Below are 21,518 nucleotides of genomic sequence, written 5' to 3'. Positions count from 1 at the left end.
CTAGAAATGGGGACCACCCAACCTATTAGCTGTAGGTTTAGGACTTAACAGCAAAAACAATGAATTTCTTTAAACAAGGCATAATTAACTTCTGGAACTCATGCTACAACCACTGCTACAACCCCTACCATCTGTCAGAGACTTCCAGAGGAGGAGTCTCAATGGAGAGGCCCGGCTCTGAGGCAGGAGGGCTCTGATTCATGGCCTTTTCCTCCCCCTTGCCATCTCCATCAGGGTCCTCAGCAAGGCCATGACCTCATGCCAGCCATGGAGTTGGAGGTTGAAGCTAGTGAGAGGCAGGACCAGAGCAAAACGTACCCACTGCTTTCTCTCCCTTTCTTTTCTCTCTGCTCTGCTTTTCCTTCCACCTAGTGCAGTGATGGCCAAACTTGGCCCTCTAGCTGTTTTCGGACTACAGCTCCCATCATCCCTAGCTAACAGGACCAGTGGTCAGGGATCATGGGAATTGTAATTCCAAAACAGCTGGAGGGCCAAGTTTGGCCATCACTGACCTAGTGGGTTGCTGGGAAGAGACAGGTCACTTTAATCAGAGGACTGAATTAATTGCTTGCAGAGGGCTTTTGGAATCAGGCCATGGGTCTACTTAGGTGCCTAAGGGGCACATGAAATTAGAATGAGGGGCACAGTTTCCTTGCCTCACTATACAAAGAAAGTATATTTCTGAATATCCTAAGAGCAAATTACTAGGGGTATTTTCACATTATGTTTTACCTGGGTGCAAATCATCTGCACCTGCTTTCAGCTACTCATCAGACAAGTACAAGTGTGGTGCTCAACTAGTTGACTACCCAAGTGCACAAAGATTCTACACTTGTTGATTAAATGTGTGAACACTCCTAATGAGATAAAGGCATGCCATCTAAACCCCATTTTACTGATGAGCTTCCCAGAGGCTTCTGGTTTTTGCTGGATTAGTTGGCTCTTTGGTCCTACCTAGCAGGGCATTTGTTCAACTTTGAACTCGTCAGTCAAGTGGTTAAACAATTTGTCTTTCTGGCCAGACTGGATTAAAAGTGCCAAAGTACATTTTTGATTACTTGGTGCTATCATAAAAACTGAATCATGTGATGACATACTGGAAATCATCACACAACTCATAAAACCAGATGAGAACATTTATCAAGGGAACTGTACATCCTCTTGCAAGTTAAACCTTAAAATGCACTAGATTGTTACTAAATACAAAGATGTTAACAACACAGTATTATGAATGCAAAGGGAGCACATTCTTATATTACTAATATGGTACATTTATTATTTCAAGGCAATTCATCTTTGTTTTCTGTAAGTTCCAAAGCTGTAAATAGCTGGCAGCCTACACATGATACAGAAGTTCCATACTAACAAATATTATCTGATGTGTATGTATATTTATATACTCAAGTGAAGCTCTTGCTGCTGGCTTTAGAGTCAATTGGGGTTTTGTATGAACTGGGATTAGGAGCTGTAAAACAGATATTCAGATTCATCTTGCATAATGAACTCAGCTACAGGCAATGAGTTGGGAAACAGACTTTGATGGCTGAGTCAATATCTGTCCTTGGGCAAGCCAATCGTCAATTATTTAAGAATTATTAAGTTAAGAAGTTCTTTGGAACTGTTATAATAAATGGGCATTCATGAATCAAACACAACAGAAGCAAACATACAGCCCAAACCCAAACATACAGCCCATGTTTACTATGTAATAAGTCTCACTGATTACAATAGGTCTTTTTTTCTGTGCAGGCATGCTAAGGATCACACCCTAAAGCAGTGGTGGCCAAACTTGGCCCTTCAGCTGTTTTGGGACTACAATTCCCATCATCCCTGACCACTGGTCCTGTTAGCTAAGGATGATGGGAGTTGTAGTCCAAAAACAGCTGGAGGGCCAAGTCTGGCCACCACTGCCCTAAAGCAACCAATTCCTTATCAAGAACTATGACAGAAATGTGTAATTGGTTTTGGTATTGGTATAGTAGAACTTCAGCTTGTTTGCATTGCTAGGTTCCATGAAATTAATAGAATTTGTCTCTTATATGACCATAGTGCTTTTCATTTCTTTGTTGTTGGGCATACTGTTTTCCTTAATAAAGAAACATTGTGACTCTGTAGTGATGATGCTGATGATGTTAGGAACATAAGAACCTGCCTTATACCAAGTCAGACGATTGTTCTAACTAGCACAGTATTGTTGACACTGAGTGAAAGCAGCTGTCTTGGGTTTTAGGCAGCCTTACCATTGCCAATATTTCCTGGAGATGCTGGGGATTGAATTTTTGCACACAAAAATAGATTCTCCACCACTGTCCTACAATCCTGGAATTCCTGATCCTGTGGTTGAGAGCAGTGGTGGACCTTGGGGTCTCACATTTCAGCAGTGCCCTGTGTGATGCCAACCCTTCTCCTGCACACACATCTTGCCTTCCATTCTAGAACATAGTTGTGGCGCCCCCTGCAGCCCCCCAGGCTCTACACTCGGTGCAACTGAACCAGTCGTGCTCCCCTTAATTTGCCTCTGCTGAGAAGGTTGAACTAAAAAATAGCAGAGCATCAAACACAGAAATTTATGCTCTAACATTGATCTTACCTAATGTTCATTTTCTTTTTTCATTTGCAAACATCTAAAAGTGAAACCAGTCTGCATGAAAGTCAGTAGAATATGAAACTTTTGCATACTACTGAGTGTTTGATTCGACCTGGGAGAAGATCTCATGGCCCAGTTTTGCTGAAACTGGAGAAGTGTGGGGAATTTCTGCTAGGGATTCCAAATCATCTTCAGCCTCACATCAGCCCTGCAATATTAACAGAAATACTAAAAGAACTGCAGGACAGGGCTTGCTGTAGGCTAGTCTCTCTTAATATATATATATATATATTTTTTATAAAATTTTTATTGGGTTTTCCGCTTTTATAAAGACAATACAAACACAACAATAACACAAACATGTATAAATTCAGCAGATCCTCTTCTCATAACCTTGTTCCCTGACTTCCCCCCACCCCCCCCTCGTGCATCCCAATTCCCAAGATTATATCAGCAAGTTGGTATTTCTCCTCTTAACCATCTTATTCATTTTGTTGCCTCTTTTCTAATAAAAAAAAATTGATTTTCCTAAGTTGGACTTAAGTTCTCTTCCATCAATTTTTCATTTTGTCTTGAATAAAAGTCATATTAACCAAACATGAAAGTCTTAAGAGTTTTTAAGAATCTCCTCTTCCCTCCCTCCCATCCCCGGTTTTTGTCCCTTCCCAAATAAAAATCCAAAGTCAAGATTCTCAGCCTGGGTTCCTCACGTCCGAGGCTTTCAAGTCCCTTTCAGTCCCTCTCCGCCGGTCTCATTGGCAGTCCTTTATGTCAATCGTCGAGTCTGGAAAAGGATCTTTCACCATCAAAACATATTCTCTTCCCACAAGGAGATTTGAAGGCAACTGCTGGAGTGTTTCCACAAAGCCTGTATCCTCAAAATCAAAGTCCAAACGGAGGCCCCAATCATATTTCTTTATTTTAAGTTCCTGTACATATTGTCCCAGAACCTCCTCCTTCTTCTTCTGCATCTTTCGCAGACTTGTGGTAGATGTGTTCCCAGAGTCTCCTTGCTTGTGTTCCACAGATGTCAGCTTTTGGTTGTTGCTTCCCAAAGTTACTTTCTCTTTTTCTTGTTTAGTCTCTTCCACCTCTGTAGACATTGTTTCCCATTCAACTGTGGATTCTTTCTCATTCAGGTCCTCAATACAAACAGCAGAGTTGCCTGTTCCCAAGGTCATAATGTTAAGTTGTTTATTCATGGCTAAGCTCTGCTCTTGTAAGGTTCCCACCAATTGAAACATCCTTTCGATTTCCATTAGTAACTTTCCATCCACAGCCATTGTATCCATTGTAGTTTCACAGAATTCCCCCTAGAGGGAATCTGGTTACTTATTAGTCTTTTCTCCAACAGTCCTTTAGCTTGTTATTGTTACTTTGTTTCCAACAATTTTAACTCAATTATAACTCCTTATTCCAGAGGGATCTTAAATAGTGATTTTTCCGCTTTAAACTGCCCGTTTGACAGCTTTGACAGCTGTCAAACTCCGCAGCTCTTACACAGGCACAAAGGCAGGACGTTCCCGAGCCCGGGAGGGGGGGGTTGCTCAAAACATAAAGAGGGTCTCCAAAACTCCACTCTCCAGCACAAAATTTCCTTTAACTAAATCTTGAAAGTTAGTGTCCTTTTTAACTCACCCCACCAAGGGTAGGCTCTCCAGCTTAGCTCTTATGTCGTTGCTTAAATCGTCTGCAGGGGGGGGTGCGGACTTCCTTTTAGCACACCCCCCGGTCGTCTCCAATTCAGGTAAAAAAATTTTAAAGTCCCAATCCGTCTTACTCACGGGTAATTCTTTCAGTCCAAATTTTCAAGGAAGCAAGTCAGCGCTCTTCAGCCATGGCACACGGCTCCGCTCCGCTGGGGTAGCGGTTTACTCTCAGCACCATGCCACTCTCCGTATCCTCTCAGTAGCCTTTAAAAAGGCTCTTCGTGAATCGGGGAGGGCGCTTAAGGTGCCCACCGAGTCACCAGGTCCTCAGGCATCCGCGCCTGAGGTTTTTAAGGGTCCCCGCGTCGCCGTCGCGGCAGGACCCGTCCCCAGCGGAGCCGATTCCCTCCGGAGCTCGGAGGGAATCCGCCATTAGCTGTCCGCGCCAACCCGGAAGTCTGTACACATATGGCTTTCCGGCACACCATTCTCTCTCCTGACTCCTGTGGCACACTACTTTATTTCCCCTACCTCCCCATCACTCTATTTTCCTCCCTCATTTTCTCCTAGATTGCTTCCCTTTCCCTCCTACCCTTTTAGTTGCTCAGGACAGGGGAAAAAACAAGTTCTTCATGCAGTAGGAACTTGCTTTCACAGGAGGCAGTCGTGGACATCAACTTGGATAGCTTTAAAAGAGAATTAGGCAAATCCATGAAGGATGAGGACATCAGTGGCTACTAGACTTGATGGCTATGCTTTGCCTCCTTGGTTGAAGGCAGTATGCTGGAAGCTGCAGGAGGGGAGAATGCTCTTCTGCTCATGTTCTGTTTGCAGGTTTCCCATGAGCGTCTGGTTGGCCACTGTCAGAACAAGATGCTGGAGTAGATGGGGCATTTGTCTGATCCAGCAGGCTCTTATGTTCAAGTAAATGAAGTTCTTCCGTGCCCAACATTCCCTGATATTTCTGTAACAGGCAGTAGTCTCTCTTAATATAGCCTTTCAACCAGCAGTAGGGATAGTAACAATAAAATCACTGCAGAGGTGTTGTACGCTATTTTCTCAGCCAAAACTATAATGTTGGGATAACATTGCAGGGTTCTCATATTCTGTCAGCTTGACCCCCAACCTGCAATAGGGTCTAGCACTAGGGCTGTTGTAGTCACCAGGTACATGGCCTGCACTTTTGAGCATGAACTACACAATAGAATTGTCACAGACACTGTCACCCATAAGCAACTGCCCTTTCCAGCGTGCAACATGGAGAATTTGCTTTGGAATTTGCATTAATGGGTTTACTAAATGAGAACTGAGTTAGAAACAGCAGGAACTCCTCCTTTCATTATTTTTTTTGGTGTGAATATTGTGTGAATAATAATAATAATAATAATAATAATAATAATAATAATAATAGTAGTAGTATTCCGCACATCTGACTGGGTTGCCCCAGTCACTCTGGGCAAATTTCAACAAATATAAAAACATAATAAAACATTAAATCTTATTAAACTTCCCTATATAGGACTGCCTTAAGATGTCTTCTAAAGGTAATATAGGTTATATGGTTATTCATCTCCTTGACATCTGATGGGAGGGTGTTCCACAGGGTGGGCGCCACTACTAAGAAGGCTCTCTGCCTGGTTGCCTGTAGCTTCACTTCTGTCAGTGAGGGAACCACAAAAAGGCCCTCAGTGCTGGATCTCAGTGTCTGGACAATGATGGGAGTGGAGACGCTCCTTCAGATATACAGGCCAATGCTATTTAAGGCTTTAAAGGTCAGCACTGACACTTTGAATTGTCCCTCAGGGGAGAGACTCCATCAGGCAAGGCCTCCTTCCACCTGCCTTGCCCCACCCTCCGGCCCTAGGAGTCCTCATAAGGGAGCTGTGCCTGGAGGAAGAACTGTGAGGGGAGAAACTCCATCAGCGTGTAAACTGCCTTGAGTATTGTAAGATAGAAAGGTGGTATACAAATTAAAAATGATGATGAGCCTCTACCACCTGCACCTCTGCCGCTGCCACTTGTGCCTCCACCATCTCAGCCTCTACCACCTGTGCCGCTGCCGATGGTGCCTCTGCCGCCTGAATCTCTACCACCTGCGCCTCTGCCGCTGCCACTTCCGCCGTGTAAGCCTCTACCACCTATGCCGCTTCCGCTTCCGCGATGTAAGCCTCTACCACCTGTGCCTCTGCCGCTGCCGCCTCTGCCGCCTGAATCTCTACCACCTGGGTCTCTGCTGCTGGTGTCTCCGCTGCCTGAGCCTATGCCGCTGGTGTCTCCATCACCTGAGCCTCTACCACCTGCGCTTCTGCCACTGCTGATGGTGCCTCGGCCGCCTGAATCTCTACCACCTGCGCTTCTGCCGCTGGTGCCTCTGCTGCTTCCGCCGTGTAAGCCTCTACCACCTGTGCCTCTGCCGCTGCCGCTGGTGCCTCTGCTGCCTGAATCTCTACCACCTGAGTCTCTGCCGCTGGTGCCTCCGCCGCCTGAGCCTCTGCCGCTGACGCTGGTGTCTCCATCACCTGAGCCTCTACCACCTGCACCTCTGCCACTGCCACTGGTGCCTCTGCCGCCTGAATCACTACCACCTGTGCCTCTGCCGCTGCCGCTGGTGCCTCTGCCGCCTAAATCTCTACCACCTGCACTTCTGCCGCTGGTGCCTCTGCCGCTTCCGCCGTGTAAGCCTCTACCACCTGTGCCTCTGCCGCTGGTGCCTCTGCCGCCTGAATCTCTACCACCTGAGTCTCTGCCGCTGGTGCCTCTGCCGCTGCCTGAATCTCTACCGCTACCGTTTCCGCCGTGTAAGCCTCTGCCACCTGCACCTCTGCCGCTGATGCCTCTGCTGCCTGAATCTCTACCACGTGCGCCTCTGCCGCTGGTGCCTCTGCCGCTTCCGCTGTGTAAGCCTCTACCACCTGCACCTCTGCCGCTGGTGCCTCTGCCGCCTGAATCTCTACCACGTGCGCCTCTGCCGCTGGTGCCTCTGCCGCCTGAACCTCTGCCGCTGCCGCTTCCGCCGTGTAAGCCTCTACCACCTGTCCCTCTGCCGCTGGTGCCTCTGCCGCCTGAATCTCTACCACTTGCGTCTCTGCCGCTGGTGCCTCCGCCGCCTGAGCCTCTGCCACTGTCGCTGGTGTCTCCATCACCTGACCCTCGACCACCTGCGCCTCTGCTGCTGCCGATGGTGCCTCCGCCACGTAAGCCTTTACCACCTGCACCTCTGCCGTTGCCGATGGTGCCTCTGCCGCCTGAATCTCTACCACCTGCGTCTCTGCCGCTGGTGCCTCCGCCTCCTGAGCTGTGAGGGGAGAGACTCCATCAGGCAAGGCCTCCTTCCACCTGCCTTGCTCTACCCTCCGGCCCTGGGTCTCCTCCTAAGGGAGCGGTGTCTGCAGGAAGAACTGTGAGGGGAGAGACTCCATCAGGCAAGGCCTCCTTCCACCTGCCTTGCCCCACCCTCCGGCCCTGGGTCTCCTCCTAAGGGAGCGGTGCCTGCAGGAAGAACTGTGAGGGGAGAGACTCCATCAGGCAAGGCCTCCTTCCACCTGCCTTGCCCCACCCTCCGGCCCTGGGTCTCCTCCTAAGGGAGCGGTGCCTGCAGGAAGAACTGTGAGGGGAGAGACTCCATCAGGCAAGGCCTCCTTCCACCTGCCTTGCCCCACCCTCCGGCCCTGGGTCTCCTCATAAGGGAACTGTGCCTGCAGGAAGAACTGTGAGGGGAGAGACTCCATCAGGCAAGGCCTCCTTCCACCTGCCTTGCCCCACCCTCCGGCCCTGGGTCTCCTCCTAAGGGAGCGGTGCCTGCAGGAAGAACTGTGAGGGGAGAGACTCCATCAGGCAAGGCCTCCTTCCACCTGCCTTGCCCCACCCTCCGGCCCTGGGTCTCCTCCTAAGGGAACGGTGTCTGCAGGAAGAACTGTGAGGGGAGAGACTCCATCAGGCAAGGCCTCCTTCCACCTGCCTTGTTGAGTTTGGAACTTAACAGGTTAAGTTGTTCCCATGATGCCACACCATTCTGACGTCAGCTTTCGAAGCTGGGAGGAGTTTGGGAGGAGTTTGCTATTCTCACTCTGTGCTGTGAGGGGAAAGGAGCAGTTTTGTCATGGCTGCAAGCAGTCCTGGTTTTTCCGGAGATTTGTTGGAATAAACGACTGTAAATAGACAAACCTGTACTGTGTGTGTTTGTCTGGAAGCTAAGCCAAGCTACGTGACAGTTTTACACCGCTGTGTTAAACTCTGCTGAGGCGTGACTGAGAGCTGCGCAGCGGAAGTGTGCCGGGCGGCCATAAATCGCTAATTGAGGATCGCAAATCAATTAGCGGGGGTCACGTCAGACCAATAAACTCCAAGAGGTTATGGGTAACCTTAATCACCGATCGTAAAGCTGTCACTGGAGGCTGCCGAAAGCTTTGATCTGCGGTGTAGAGCAGAGAAGCACGGCAGGAGGCGGAGGCCGGAATCTGAGGCAAGCGGCTGGTTGAAAGACGCAGAGGTTTGCCTGTGTTGCTGCGGAGCTGAGAGCAGCAGGGAATCGTTTCTCCACGGACAGGTGCCAGATAAGCTGGTGAGTGAGCTTGGGGCCCCTTGGGAGAACGGAAGAACATGGCAGATGGCCATCTCCGTTTGAACAGCTTGAGGAACTCACCGCCCAAGCGTGGAATACCTGGGCAAGAAGGGTGAGAGCATGGTTTTTAGCCACGGAAGTTTGGGACATTTCCCAGAGAGAACCAGTGGAGCTGGTGGACAGAGATGCAGGAAAGCTGGAGTCTGTTTCTCTGGAGGAGAAATTGCAGAGAGAGAAAGCTGTGAGAGCTGAGATCTGCATGTTGAAGGCAGGTGTTCATGCTAATTTGCAACATCACCTGGGAAGCGTTGAATCTGCGTGTGAGGCCTGGCGAGTGCTGAAACGTCTGTGTGAAGACTCAGCAGAGGGCCAAGGGCAGATGGAAGCTGAAAGCCTAGAGATGGCTGGAGCCCCTGTTCCTGATGATTTAGCCTCAAGGAGTGCTAGTGGGCAAGTCGGGGGGGCGGAAAATTCCAAAGGCAAGTTTGAAAAGTTTTCCACTGTGCGTGCTGGAGTGGAGTTCAGAGGGGGCGGATCTGGCAAGGAGTGCTTTTCCGGAAGAAGGAGGGCTAAGCCAGCTGAAAAGAGCCCCGGGCAGTGTTTTTCCACTGGAGTTCGTCGTTGCTACGTGTGTAATGCAACGGGACATCTGCGTCGAGATTGCCCCCACCGGAGCAGAGCGAGGGCAGCTGCACAGGAAGGCTTCAAGGACACCTCTCATGGGAACCAGTCGGGTTTCCATGGCAACCGGTCTGGAAAAACAACCAGGCGTGGGACTGAGGCTGGTGGACGTGCCAGGTGCCAGGAAGAGACGTATCAACTCACGGCCAGTCTTGCTTTGTTTGAGCAAGGCTGTGGGACAGGCTCAGAGCTTTGTTTTGTTTTAGACTCTGCAGCGAACTGCAATTTGATTCCAGAGACCCCTACTGTCGAGATGTGGAATTGCAAGGCAATTCCGGCTGGGAAAACTGTTCTCTTTGCAAATGGGCAGAAAAAGAATGTAACTAATTCTGTACATGTGCATGTGTCTGTTTTACAGGAGACGTTGGAGTGTTATACCGTTCCTGGGATGCACCACTGTCTTTTATCTGTGCCTTATTTGTTGAAAAAGGGGTTTAAGGTTTGTTTCGAAGATGCTGTCTGCACAATCTCCAAAGGAGGGAGGATATTTGCCAAGGTTAAAAAGGGGCAGAATGATCTCTTTATTCTTAAATCACCTCTGGAGGGTGAGGGAAAGGTTGGGAAAGCACAGGCTCTACGTGCTGAAATCAAAAGTCATGAGTCATGTGTCCATGCTTGGCATGCACGAACAGCTCATGGTTCTCTAGAAGAACTACAGGTGCTGCCGGAGGTTTCCAAAGGTTGTAAAATTTCAGAATGTGGATTTGCTGTGAAATGTGAAACTTGCAAACTGGCAAAGGTAAAAGGATGCAGTTATCCAAAAGTGGAGAGGGTAACCACAAGACCTTTCGAACTAGTCCACATAGATTTGTGGGGTCCTGTAAAGGAACCAAGTCTGGGAGGGGCAAGGTTTCTGCTGACGATGCAGGATAATTTTACGCAGAATTCCTGGACCCACGGTCTCAAATCCAAGGATGATGCAGCACAGCTGATCAAAGGTTGGATTGAGGAGGTGGAACAAAGGTTTTCCACCAGAGTGCAAGCTGTCACAAGTGACAGAGGAGCCCAGTCAACAGGTTCTGCTTTGCAGAAGTTCTTTCGCAAGAAAGGGATACGTCACTCAGTGACTTCACCCAATCAGGGGGGGGGGTGGCAGAGCTGAGACGTCAGGCTCTGGTTAAGGCTGCACAGGTGATGCTGGCAGATTCTGGGTTACCTCCAAGGTTTTGGCTGGAGGCAATCAAATATGTGGGCTTCACCTGGAATCGTACCTACAACTCACTAGTAGGTGACACACCGTTTAGGTTGTTGCATGGCAGGAAACCCCAGATTCATTTTTTGCGTATGTTTGGGTCAGGTGCATCTGTGCCGGTACCTACTGCTTTGCAGGAGCCAGATGGATCCAAGTTCCGAAAAATGATCTTCTGCGGGTGGGAGCCAGAAGCACGTGCATGGAGGTTTGCATTTCCATCAGGTGATCAGAGTAAGTTACTGATCAGTAAACACGCTGAGTTCTATGAGCAGGATAAAAGGTCAAAACCTGCTGTCATGCGTGATGTGCTCTCAGAATGTCTATCTGATTCTGAGGAGGAAAGGGAGGCAGAGGCTGATCCCGGTGATGAGGACCAGGTCCAAGATCAGGATTCAGAATCCGATGATGACGATCAGGTAACTGACCAAAGTCAGGAACAGGAGGAGGTATCGGTAGTTTCTCCACAAGATGTTAAGAGAACACCCAAAAGCGAGCCCAGTTCTCCTGTGAGTGTAATGGAGAGGATTCGAAAACGCTTTAAGTCAGAGGGGGAATCCCGTGATGCTGAGGACACATCTCCTGGTGGCAGTGAGTCGGAGGTAACATCTGAGTTTGTGCCCAGAAGGTCTAGTCGCACAACAAAGGGCGTTCCACCTGAAAGATACCAGGCAACAAGTGCGTGGGCAAGATTCGCACAGTGTGATTCTGGGAGTGTTGAAGGGGTTCAACAGGTGCCTGGAAAAGATGCCGGGAAGGGGCACAAGGCAAAGGGGAAGGTGTTGAACTCAAAAGGGTCTTGTCAGAATGTGCGGCAAGGGGGGGTGTTGAGTTTGGAACTTAACAGGTTAAGTTGTTCCCATGATGCCACACCATTCTGACGTCAGCTTTCGAAGCTGGGAGGAGTTTGGGAGGAGTTTGCTATTCTCACTCTGTGCTGTGAGGGGAAAGGAGCAGTTTTGTCATGGCTGCAAGCAGTCCTGGTTTTTCCGGAGATTTGTTGGAATAAACGACTGTAAATAGACAAACCTGTACTGTGTGTGTTTGTCTGGAAGCTAAGCCAAGCTACGTGACAGTTTTACACCGCTGTGTTAAACTCTGCTGAGGCGTGACTGAGAGCTGCGCAGCGGAAGTGTGCCGGGCGGCCATAAATCGCTAATTGAGGATCGTAAATCAATTAGCGGGGGTCACGTCAGACCAATAAACTCCAAGATAAGTTTATAAGCTCCACCCTCCGGCCCTGGGTCTCCTCCTAAGGGAGCGGTGTCTGCAGGAAGAACTGTGAGGGGAGAGACTCCATCAGGCAAGGCCTCCTTCCACCTGCCTTGCCCCACCCTCCGGCCCTGGGTCTCCTCCTAAGGGAACTGTGCCTGCAGGAAGAACTGTGAGGGGAGAGACTCCATCAGGCAAGGCCTCCTTCCACCTGCCTTGCTCTGCTTCTCAATGTGTATTGTATTGTTTTATGTACTGTGGCTTGCCGTTTTATTGCTTATAGTTTTGATATTATTGTAACTGTTGAGTGGATTTCTGTTTAACTTTTATATGTTGATATTATTTTATAATCTTCTAATTATTATTGAATGTTACATTTTTGATGTAGGTTGCCTATTTTAAAGTTATGTTTTATTATCACATTTTTGGATTGCATTAGATTGGTATAAGATGTACATTTTTTGTTTCTTCAGCGCTTAAACCGCCTTTTGTAAGTATTGTATTGTAAGTATTGTAAGATAGAAAGGTGGTATACAAATTAAAAATGATTATGATGATGATACTGGCAGCCAATGTAGGTCTTTCAAGACTGGTGTTATAGGGTTCCAGCCACTGCTCCCAGTCACCAGTCTAGCTGCTGCATTCTGGATTTTTTGTAAACTCCAATTCACCTTCAAAGGTAGCTCCATATAGAGCGCATGAATCTGACCTCTGGAAGTTTGTAAATAAAAGCCATGTAAACTTATCAAACTATGTTCATTTCAAAAAGGGGTTAGAAAGGGGAAGTGGCTCAGGACAGTATGTTTAAAAGCTCTAACAGCCTATATGCCCAGCTTGACTTTGCTGTATGTTTTGTGATCCTTTGAAAACTTCTGCTGAGGCTGTCTCTGGGGCTCTGGCAGGGTCCTAGAACACTCCAACTTCCTTTCCAAAGCTAGGAAAGCACCAACTAGGTTTTGGTGAGGAGCTGGGAGGTCTATATATATCTAGGTTTAAATGCTTTGTTCTTGATTAGAGTTGCTGTTCAGATCTCCTTTTAAAAAACAAAGCAAATAATTCATTTTTATATAATTATGCAAAGCCAGAAATGAGAAACAAAGCACCAAGGAGAAAATAGGCTTTCAAAAATCTCAAGTGTTTTACTACAAACACTGGCAGAGAGAGGTGTTAGTGCTAGAGCATGTGTAGTAAACATGTCTTTTTGTCTTGCTTTGTTTTACACTCGCACAATTTTGAACACAACCTTGTCCTTTCAATGAAATAATTTGCATTTGGGACCTATTCCCCCCCCCCTTGCATACAAAGTAAAGAGTTGAAATGGGAGTAACTACAATGCATTGCTAATAAATGCACCAGACCTATGTGCTGCTTTATATGCCACATTTTCTACTTGAGTACAAGATACTGTCAGATGTGAATAGCATATTCATTTGCCAGTTTTTGTTCAAAATGCTCACAGTTGGTTGCCAGTACTTTCCCTCTGCAACTCACAAATATTTGGAAGAGGAAATCAACAAATACACTCCAGCAATAGTGACACCATCCTTGTGTATTTTGGACTCAAGTACATAGAATAATAGAATGTGCAAATCTGAAGAGCATCCCCTCAATTCCTTCATCTATGTCATTCATAAATACATTGAACAACAATGGTTTCAGGACAGAACTCTGCAGCACTCCACTTTTTCCAGCATAACAAGGAACCATTAGGGAGCACTCTTCAGGTTCGGTCAGTCAACCAGCTACATATCCACCAAACAGTTACCTCATTAAGCCCACATTTTGCCAACGTTTTCACAATAATACCATGGGGGATTTTGTCAAAAACCAGAGCCGTCTTTCCCATTGGTCTTAGTGGTTCGTTGCGCCAGGGCACCAGTCTCTCAGGGGCGCCCTAGAGAGTGGGGGAGCTGCTTGGCTTTGCCAGCAGCTTCCCCTTTCCCTGCACGCATGCCAGCTGCACCCCACCAACTATATGGCTGGCGGGTGTGCAGCTTCCTTCCCAAGCCTCCACAGGAGGAGAGCGATCCCCGCAGAGGCTTAGGAAGGAAGTTGCACTTCCCTCCCAAGCCTCTGCATCTGCTAAAGATGGCCCTGCTCCCAGTTGTTGTTGTCCTCCTGCTGCTTCCTGGTGAAATGTGGCTTGCAGCCTTCCTGGGCTGCCTTCTCAGGTGCCCCAACTCTGGAGAGCCTGTCCACCAGTATGTTTTCCTGCTTGCTTGCTGCCACCATGCCGGGGATAGGGGCGGTGGGAGAAGGAGGACATTTTCCACAGCCCCCTCCCTTGTTTTGGAGTGGCCGGGGGGGGGGCGCTGGAGGGATCTTTGCACCACGGTGCCAGATATGCTTAAGACGGCTATGTCAAAAGCCTTAATGAAATCAAGACACACTATGTCCACAGCATTCCTCTGACCCACCATGCTTGTAACTCTATTTAAAACAGAAATGAGATTCCTCTAGCATGGCTTGTTTTTGAGTTATCACAGACCAACAGTTGATTATCTGCTCCTAGGACCTGTCCCGGTATTGTCAAGCTGACTGGTCAGTAGTTACCTAGGTCTTCCTTTTCCCCCTGTTTGAATATGGGGAAAACGTTTTCCTGCCTCCAGTCTGCAGCGACCTTATCCATTCTCCAAAAAATTTCAAAGATTATAGACAGAGGCTCTGAGATTACATCCACAATGTCCTCCAGTACCCTTGGGTGCAGCTCATCAGGCCCTGGGGATTTGAATTCATTTAAAGTAGCTAAGTTTTCCCTTCCCACCTATTTTCCTATCTGCAGCTCCCTCCTTGCATTACTGTATTTATTATGTTATCACCAGGTTGGACACTGCTTTCTTTTTGGGTGAAGACAGAGGCAAAGTAGGCCTTATCTCTGTAATCAAATAGCATTTATCCATCTTCTCAATGTAGAAGACCCACAGACCATAAAACTTAAGCATTAGACTTAAGCATGTTGGTTATATGAGGCTAGTTATCTCACATGTCCTGTATTCTATTTTCTACGCCTAGGTGGAATCTACACACATATAAAAAATGTTCTGAAAATGCTTTCTTTCTTTTTTTTTAGAAAAAAGTTTTTTCAAATGGTTTTTAAAAATACATTGAATTTTCCATAAGGCTCACCATCGCCATCTAGTGCCACATTTTTTACCACACTTAAAACACATTTAAAATGTTTTATTTGCAGCTGTATTGATGAGTTTCTACTTTCCTTATGCTGCACAGGTTCATCACCTGCACTTTATGTCCCCAACCCTGACTCTGAAGTCTCTATTTCTTTTTCTGTTTCTTCCTGTTCACTCTAAGTGTGAGGGCTTTTCCTTCAAATCCCTTTTCTCCTCTCACCTTTTTCTTGAAGCCGCTTTAAAGGGCACCACCCTCTTATCTCTGTCCCCCCAAGCTGCTCACTTTAGAAGTGTCCTGACAGTTCTCCTTCTCTTTACCTCCTTGCTTCTCTCAGCTTCCTGGTTCCATTTCAAGTCCATACCTTCCTCCTGGCATTTCTGCTCTGTCTCTGCATGCTGAGGGGAGAGGTAGGCCTTCCATCCTGACCTTGTTTATTGTTGGGGGGGGAGGGGCTCCTGCAAAGATTGCTGCCTCCTCACACTTCTTTCCTTTTCTTTGAATAGGTTCCTACTTCCTTCTAGCAGTTTAAATTGTATCACTTCTCACACAATTGCTGCATTTCTGGACTCTTCTTGGTGGCAAGACTGTGAATTCTGACTGGAGACATGTTTATAGAGGCTGTTGTGATGACCTCCTGCACTTCACCGTTTACTATTACACCACAACTGGGAGAGCCCAGAGGGGAAGTATCCATTTCTGTTGATAGTTTGTTAGAAATTGACGTGAATAGCATCAATTTTCATCCACTGCACCTATCGCCTCTTTCTCCTGCCACATCAAAGAGCAGTTAAAGGGGAGGGGGCTATAGACCTGGCAGTACATACTCAAAAGTGCCCACAAAATGTCAATCATTTGCACAAATGATCAAGCTCCTTTTGAGCAAGCAGAGAAATGTTATGTATCTGTAGTTCCTAAATGCCTGTAGACATTTCCTATCCTGAATAAGTGAGTTCCCTGCAGGGATAGAATCTGAGACCAGTGTTCTGCAGTGAGGAGATAAGAATGTGAGACAGTTGGCAGTTTGAATTTGAAGAGAATCAGAGGGAGAGTGAAAGAAGCAATGAGAGCTGTGGGTTTGCTAAAGCATCCTGGCTTTCTTTGTAGGACCTAATGCAAAATTAACAGCTATGCTGGCTGCCATAGTCCAATGTGCACAAATGTTACAAAGACTACAGTGGTACCTCGGGTTAAGAACTTAATTTGTTTTGGAGGTCTCTTCTTAACCTAAAACTGTTCTTAACCTGAAGCACCACTTTAGCTAATGGGTTCTCCTGCTGCCGCTGCGCTGCTGCTGCACAATTTCTGTTCTCATCCTGAAGCAAAGTTCTTAACCTAAGGTACTATTTCTGGGTTAGCAGAGTCTGTAACCTGAAGCGTATGTAACCTGAAGCGAATGTAACCCGAGGTACCACTGTACAACTCTCCAGAACTCCCTCATCTAAAACAATTTAAACTCCATAGTGCTACCCCTGGATATTTTCCACCACATATACCTGAAGGAAAACTCAGTTCTTCAGTTAGTGAAAACCAGAAAATCATTCTGATTCTGTGAAGTGTCACATTTGACACTAATAATGTCTTGCAGTCTTAATTTTTCCTGGGGAATATCTACTTTTTCTGTATATCTGAATGCAAACCAATGCAGATTTTTCTTTGTATGATGCTTGGAGTCCATATATGAGCTGTAAGTTCAAGGCACAAATTTAATAAATGAGGCTGGAAAATATAACATACTTCATGGATATAAGAACAACCAGGCCCATTACTAGGTGCAAGCACTCTGGAACGTCATGCAAGTAGGGATTTCCATGAGAATCAGTGAGGTTGCTGGCATGACTAAAGACTACAACACTTGAGCACGTAGAAATGTCTTCAGTGGAAGTGGTCGGATACTGAAAGTCAAGATTATGCTACGTACTTGACAGGCTCTAGAATGAAAGGGTTAGAGCTTGCACAATTTCCATTTAAATTTAAGTAAATACACAGTACTGTTAGGTGGTCATCCTTTAGACTTCTTTTGCACATCCTCTCTTTCTATGCAAATCATGCTATAATTGATCATTTTGCATTTCAAATTATATTATCACACATTTTCTTTTCTTTTTCTTGTTTGGTACTAAGGGCGAAGCAGCACATTCTGCTTAATGTGTAGCATACAGGCACATCTCCAGACTTTATTTAATTCATTACAGCTACAGGCAGGAGAATTTTGTATCTCGTCTGCCCTCTGGTACTATCAGTATGAAAATCAGGGTCACTGCACAGTTAGGACACTTAAGGAGATGGTTTCCATTGGTGTCTAGGCTTCCTATCCAAGTTGGAGGGGCGAGCAGGTCAATCCTGATTGTGGATGGGGGTGGGAAAGGGATAAACCTTCTCTCCCCATGGGCTGCAGGCCAGATAACAATCTGGCTGTAGGTCAGAAAACATTCACCTTTTCACATCTGTAATTAAAGAAAATGTGGAGACATAGCTGCATACTGCGCATTAAGCTTAATAGCATGAAGATTGGCCCTGGCAGGTCATTATTTTGGAAGAGCAACTACTACATATCTCCATTTCAAATTTGATTTGATTTTGTTTTATTTACAATGGGCTTGTTTTATTTGCAATGACTGTCCCCTTGTTACAAATCATCAGGAACTGGCATATAGTGTTGTCCATATCATCATTTTCTCTTGCATTTTCTTCCGTTCCGTGTGCCCAAAATTCTGCTGTAAAATCTATACTGCTACAAAAGTATGGAGTTTCCCCATCTTTGACTACACTGATATAGTGGTTTGGGGCTTGTGCTGAAGCAACAGAGTACTTGTGAATGAGGAAAGCCACCTTTTAATTATGTTGATGTGTGATTTTGCTTTGGATTAAGTAAATTTTGGCAATCAAAAGCATGCCCAAAAAGAAGTGAAATTAGACAAGATCAATACCAGCATTTGAATGGTGCGCGAGGATAAATTTTTTGAAAAAGAATTTGGTGTAGCCATGTGCTTTCAAGAAACTATTTTTTTTAATCCTTCAATCCTGTCAGTGTTGGGTTGGGCCCTTAGCATGCTACAAGGGCTTTGAGGTTGGTCACCAGGCTTTCTGCACTTTGTGTTGGAGATAATGCAATACAAGAAACCCAGGACCAAACTACGCAAGACACATAGGGTTGTATCCAGCTAAATCATTGTGCACATGGAACAATTTATGCAAGTGTAATGGAACTTCTTGGCGTGCTCTGGTCCATGGGGTCACGAAGAGTCGGACACGAATAAACGACTAAACAACAACAACAATGGAACTTCCTTTTCCTTCATCTGCTCTGGGGCTCCTCCAGCCCTTTGGAACAATTTGAGGGTGAGCAGGGAGGTTGGGGAAATGGAAGGGAAGTTCTGTTTCATTTTCGGAGGTTCTCCTGCGCATGCAGTGACTTAGTTGGATACAACTTGTAGTGTCCTGATGGGGGAACTGCGGCAGGAGGGTTATTTACTGAAATGTAGCAGAGACATCACCTTGCCAACAAAGGTCTGTATAGTTAAAGCTATGGTTTTCCCAGTAGTGATGTATGGAAGTGAGAGCTGGACCATAAAGAAGGCTGATTGCCGAAGAATTGATGCTTTTGAATTATGGTGCTGGAGGAGACTCTTGAGAGTCCCATGGACTGCAAGAAGATCAAACCTATCCATTCTTAAGGAAATCAGCCCTGAGTACTCACTGGAAGGACAGATCCTGAAGCTGAGGCTCCAATACTTTGGCTACATCATGAGAAGACTCCCTGGAAAAGACCCTGATGTTGTGAATGATGCAGGGCACAAGGAGAAGGGGACGACAGAGGATGAGATGGTTGGACAGTGTTCTCAAAGCTACCAGCATGAGTTTGACCAAACTGTGGGAGGCAGTGGAAGACAGGAGTGTCTGCCGTGCTCTGGTCCATGGGGTCACGAAGAGTCGGACACGACTAAATGACTAAACAACAACACAAGCCATTGGAAGCTCCAAATTTGATTGCAGCAGCAGCAGTGTGTGTGTGTGTTTAGGCTTTAGCTACTCTGTGTGTAAGTTTAGCTGTTCTGAGAGGCTTTTGAGACCTAAAGAGGAGGATATACATATTCCAAATGAATGGATACACACACCCCCAAGCAAAATCATACCCCCAGCTGCTTTTCTCCCAGCAGGAGAAAAGAGACATCTTGTTGAGTTGTGCCCTCTCACCATCACAGCATGGAGTTCTAAGAAAGAGACAGATGAAATTATCTTACTGTATCCTCTTTCTGTATGTTTTTAAGTGTTTTAGCCAGTACTATACGCACAGATGCTTGGTTAAATTATTTTAGTAGAAAATATTCTGCAGTCATTTTTCAATTTCTGTATCTTGAAGAAGGGAAGGGAGGAAATGTTCCTTCATTCACTTCCTACAGGATGAATTCATGCAAATATAATTATTCTTATCATCATCTTAGGGAAGGAAGTGGTGCGCAATACAAAAACAATATGTGATTAAGTATTCTAGTTTATCTCCTATATGGTCAGCTACATACTGCAGTGGCTAATTGTTCTTCCTTTTCTCCAATGGAGCAGTCTAGCACAAGAATACAACATTCTCACATAAACGTACCATGTTCCATATTTCCTTGTGGGTTTTGGATGAAGAAGTCCTTATACTTTTGAAATGGAAACAAAGCTCCACATTAGCAAACTTGCAAATGTTCTGAGTTTATCAGCTAATTTTACAGTGCTGGCAATTGTTTTTGTAGCATTCCTGTTATTAACAATAACAACCTCTGCACAGTGCACTTCCAGAGGTATTAATGAGTGGGGTTAATGGCCTGAAGCAAAACCAGCCACTCATGAATCCCCCAGAAATGCCCTGCATTTTGGTCATTATTGCTTCATTACAACATAAAACTAATCAGAAGCAATTACAGTATGTTGAAATCGTTCATCCAACATTAACCCCTTCAAGCTGGCAACCACTGTATCCTTCGCTGTTTAAGAGTCTAACGTAAGTAATTTTGAAACACTTGCCTCAAGTGCATTATGAGAGGCACTAATTAGCTACTGGTGATGCTGATACTGTATTTATGTAATATGTGGTATTTTTCTAACTAAAAGCTTTCCTATTTCTTACTTTAAAGGTACTATGCGCATTTGTGTGGATGATTATTTTCTATTGTTCTTAGGTGGCATACAATTGAAAAAGTGCTGCATAATTTTCAATGTAATGCATTAATATACTCAATATACTGGGATGAAGAGTTTTTTTAAAAAATAATAATAAATGGTTGACACAGTGGTATCAAAAAACCAAGAATACACAAGAAAGGGTATTATTTCCGTGCAAAACACAAATTAATTCAAAGCACAAATGATTCAGTGTGGTCCAGTCCCAACTAACAAAGGAGAAGGGATATTTACACAAAACAAAAGTAGAAGCCTGATGGCACATCAACAATATTTAGTTTATTGGGCTCAAAAGTTCCCAAGTGATGGTTCTTTCATCAGAGGAACTGTGGCTGGAACTCTTAAGAACACTTGCTAGAGAGTAAGCCCTATTTAAGTTCAATGGCATTTACTTCTGAGTAAATATGCAAATGTGTGCATTGTTCAGTCTGTGTTATTCATTGCAAGTATATCATCTGACAAAGAACCTCAATTCAAAAAGTGTTGCTTCCAATAAACTCCCAATAGATTGCACCTTGGAGGCTTCTGATGATGATCTTCACGTCTAGAACCACTTGTCAGAAATCAGCATAATAAGCATACTAAATGAGACAATTACTCTCTATAGAGAGAAACCCACCACCCATTTTTCTTATTCCTGGAATGGAAGATCTTTTCATAACTGGAATGAAAACTTTCGAGTCAACCCTGTAATTGTGGAATAGAAGAGTAGAACATATTAGGGATCAAAGGAGATTAAAGGCATGATCCTGTGAACCAGTTCACAAGACAGAAAACTGATGAGACAATTATTAACTGACAATTTCACCTGCTTCCTAAGCATTCATGAGCCCTAGATTTTAATACATAATACAAAATGAAATTGTTTAGTGTTCCTGTCATGCAAATCCCATAGACGTGGTTGAGAATTATACAGAAGTGGTGCTTACTAAATTTTGCCAACAGCCGTGAAGCAGGGATGCTGATCTATTCAGATAACAATCTTTTGGCTGCTTTTTCCTAAACTGAAATCTAAAAATAGCATAATTATTTGAAAAGCATCATTTCCAGCGAATAGGGAAGACATGAAATCCCCAAAGCCATACTCTGTGCAGCCCCTATTCATTTCCATTCAGATTTTGATTGATTGTGCCCTTATTTTACTTTGCCTGCACAAAGGAAATTGTAGGGAGTCTGTTATTTCTCCTAATGGAAATAAGAGTGTCAAAGTTAGCAGCAGTAAAAATTTACTGCATGTGATTCTGTAAACTTATTACAGGTTTTCAAAGTCCCTTGGAGGGTGGTAGACAATTGCAGCCACTGTCAAAACCAACAGCTCCTTTTTGTTTGTCTACAGAGTGCTGACGT

The 21,518-nt window shown here is 45.5% G+C and overlaps 3 protein-coding genes and 1 long non-coding RNA gene across 4 annotated transcripts; 2 read left to right on the top strand and 2 right to left on the bottom strand.

Annotated features, from left to right (window-relative positions):
* The window catches only part of LOC308590039 (uncharacterized protein), a 277,805-nt gene that overhangs the window by 149,589 nt on the left and 106,698 nt on the right, over positions 1-21,518 (top strand).
* On the bottom strand, positions 6,271-8,919 carry LOC308588543 (uncharacterized protein; the record flags this gene model as incomplete). Its single annotated transcript, XM_081196954.1, has 3 exons — positions 6,271-6,971; positions 7,149-7,546; positions 8,897-8,919. The coding sequence occupies 3 exons, from the start codon at positions 8,917-8,919 to the stop codon at positions 6,271-6,273; spliced, it is 1,122 nt and encodes a 373-aa protein (XP_081053080.1).
* On the top strand, positions 9,193-11,695 carry LOC308589959 (uncharacterized protein). The gene is made up of 2 exons (XM_081199545.1): positions 9,193-10,217; positions 11,441-11,695. The coding sequence occupies exons 1-2, from the start codon at positions 9,198-9,200 to the stop codon at positions 11,546-11,548; spliced, it is 1,128 nt and encodes a 375-aa protein (XP_081055671.1). The 5' UTR covers positions 9,193-9,197; the 3' UTR covers positions 11,549-11,695.
* LOC308590046 lies at positions 15,045-20,160 on the bottom strand. 2 transcript variants are annotated; one of them, XR_014009630.1, is made up of 3 exons: positions 18,293-20,160; positions 15,257-18,214; positions 15,045-15,170 (listed from the first exon to the last, which is right to left on the bottom strand). It is a non-coding gene; the product is annotated as an uncharacterized lncRNA (long non-coding RNA). The 2 variants fall into 2 exon arrangements; XR_014009629.1 differs by having other exon boundaries at positions 15,045-18,214.

The sequence above is a fragment of the Podarcis bocagei genome, assembly GCF_964188305.1.
Source record: "Podarcis bocagei genome assembly, chromosome: 6".
Classification (NCBI taxonomy): domain Eukaryota; kingdom Metazoa; phylum Chordata; class Lepidosauria; order Squamata; family Lacertidae; genus Podarcis; species Podarcis bocagei.
This window is presented reverse-complemented; position numbering and strand designations above follow the sequence as displayed.

Excerpts from the sequence above, each read along its gene's own strand:
- LOC308589959 (XM_081199545.1), top strand. The coding sequence starts at position 9,198 with ATGGCTGGAGCCCCTGTTCCTGATGATTTAGCCTCAAGGAGTGCTAGT. Across the intron at positions 10,218-11,440 it reads AAACTTGCAAACTGGCAAAG|GGGAAGGTGTTGAACTCAAA; the intron begins GTAAAAGGATGC and ends CACAAGGCAAAG.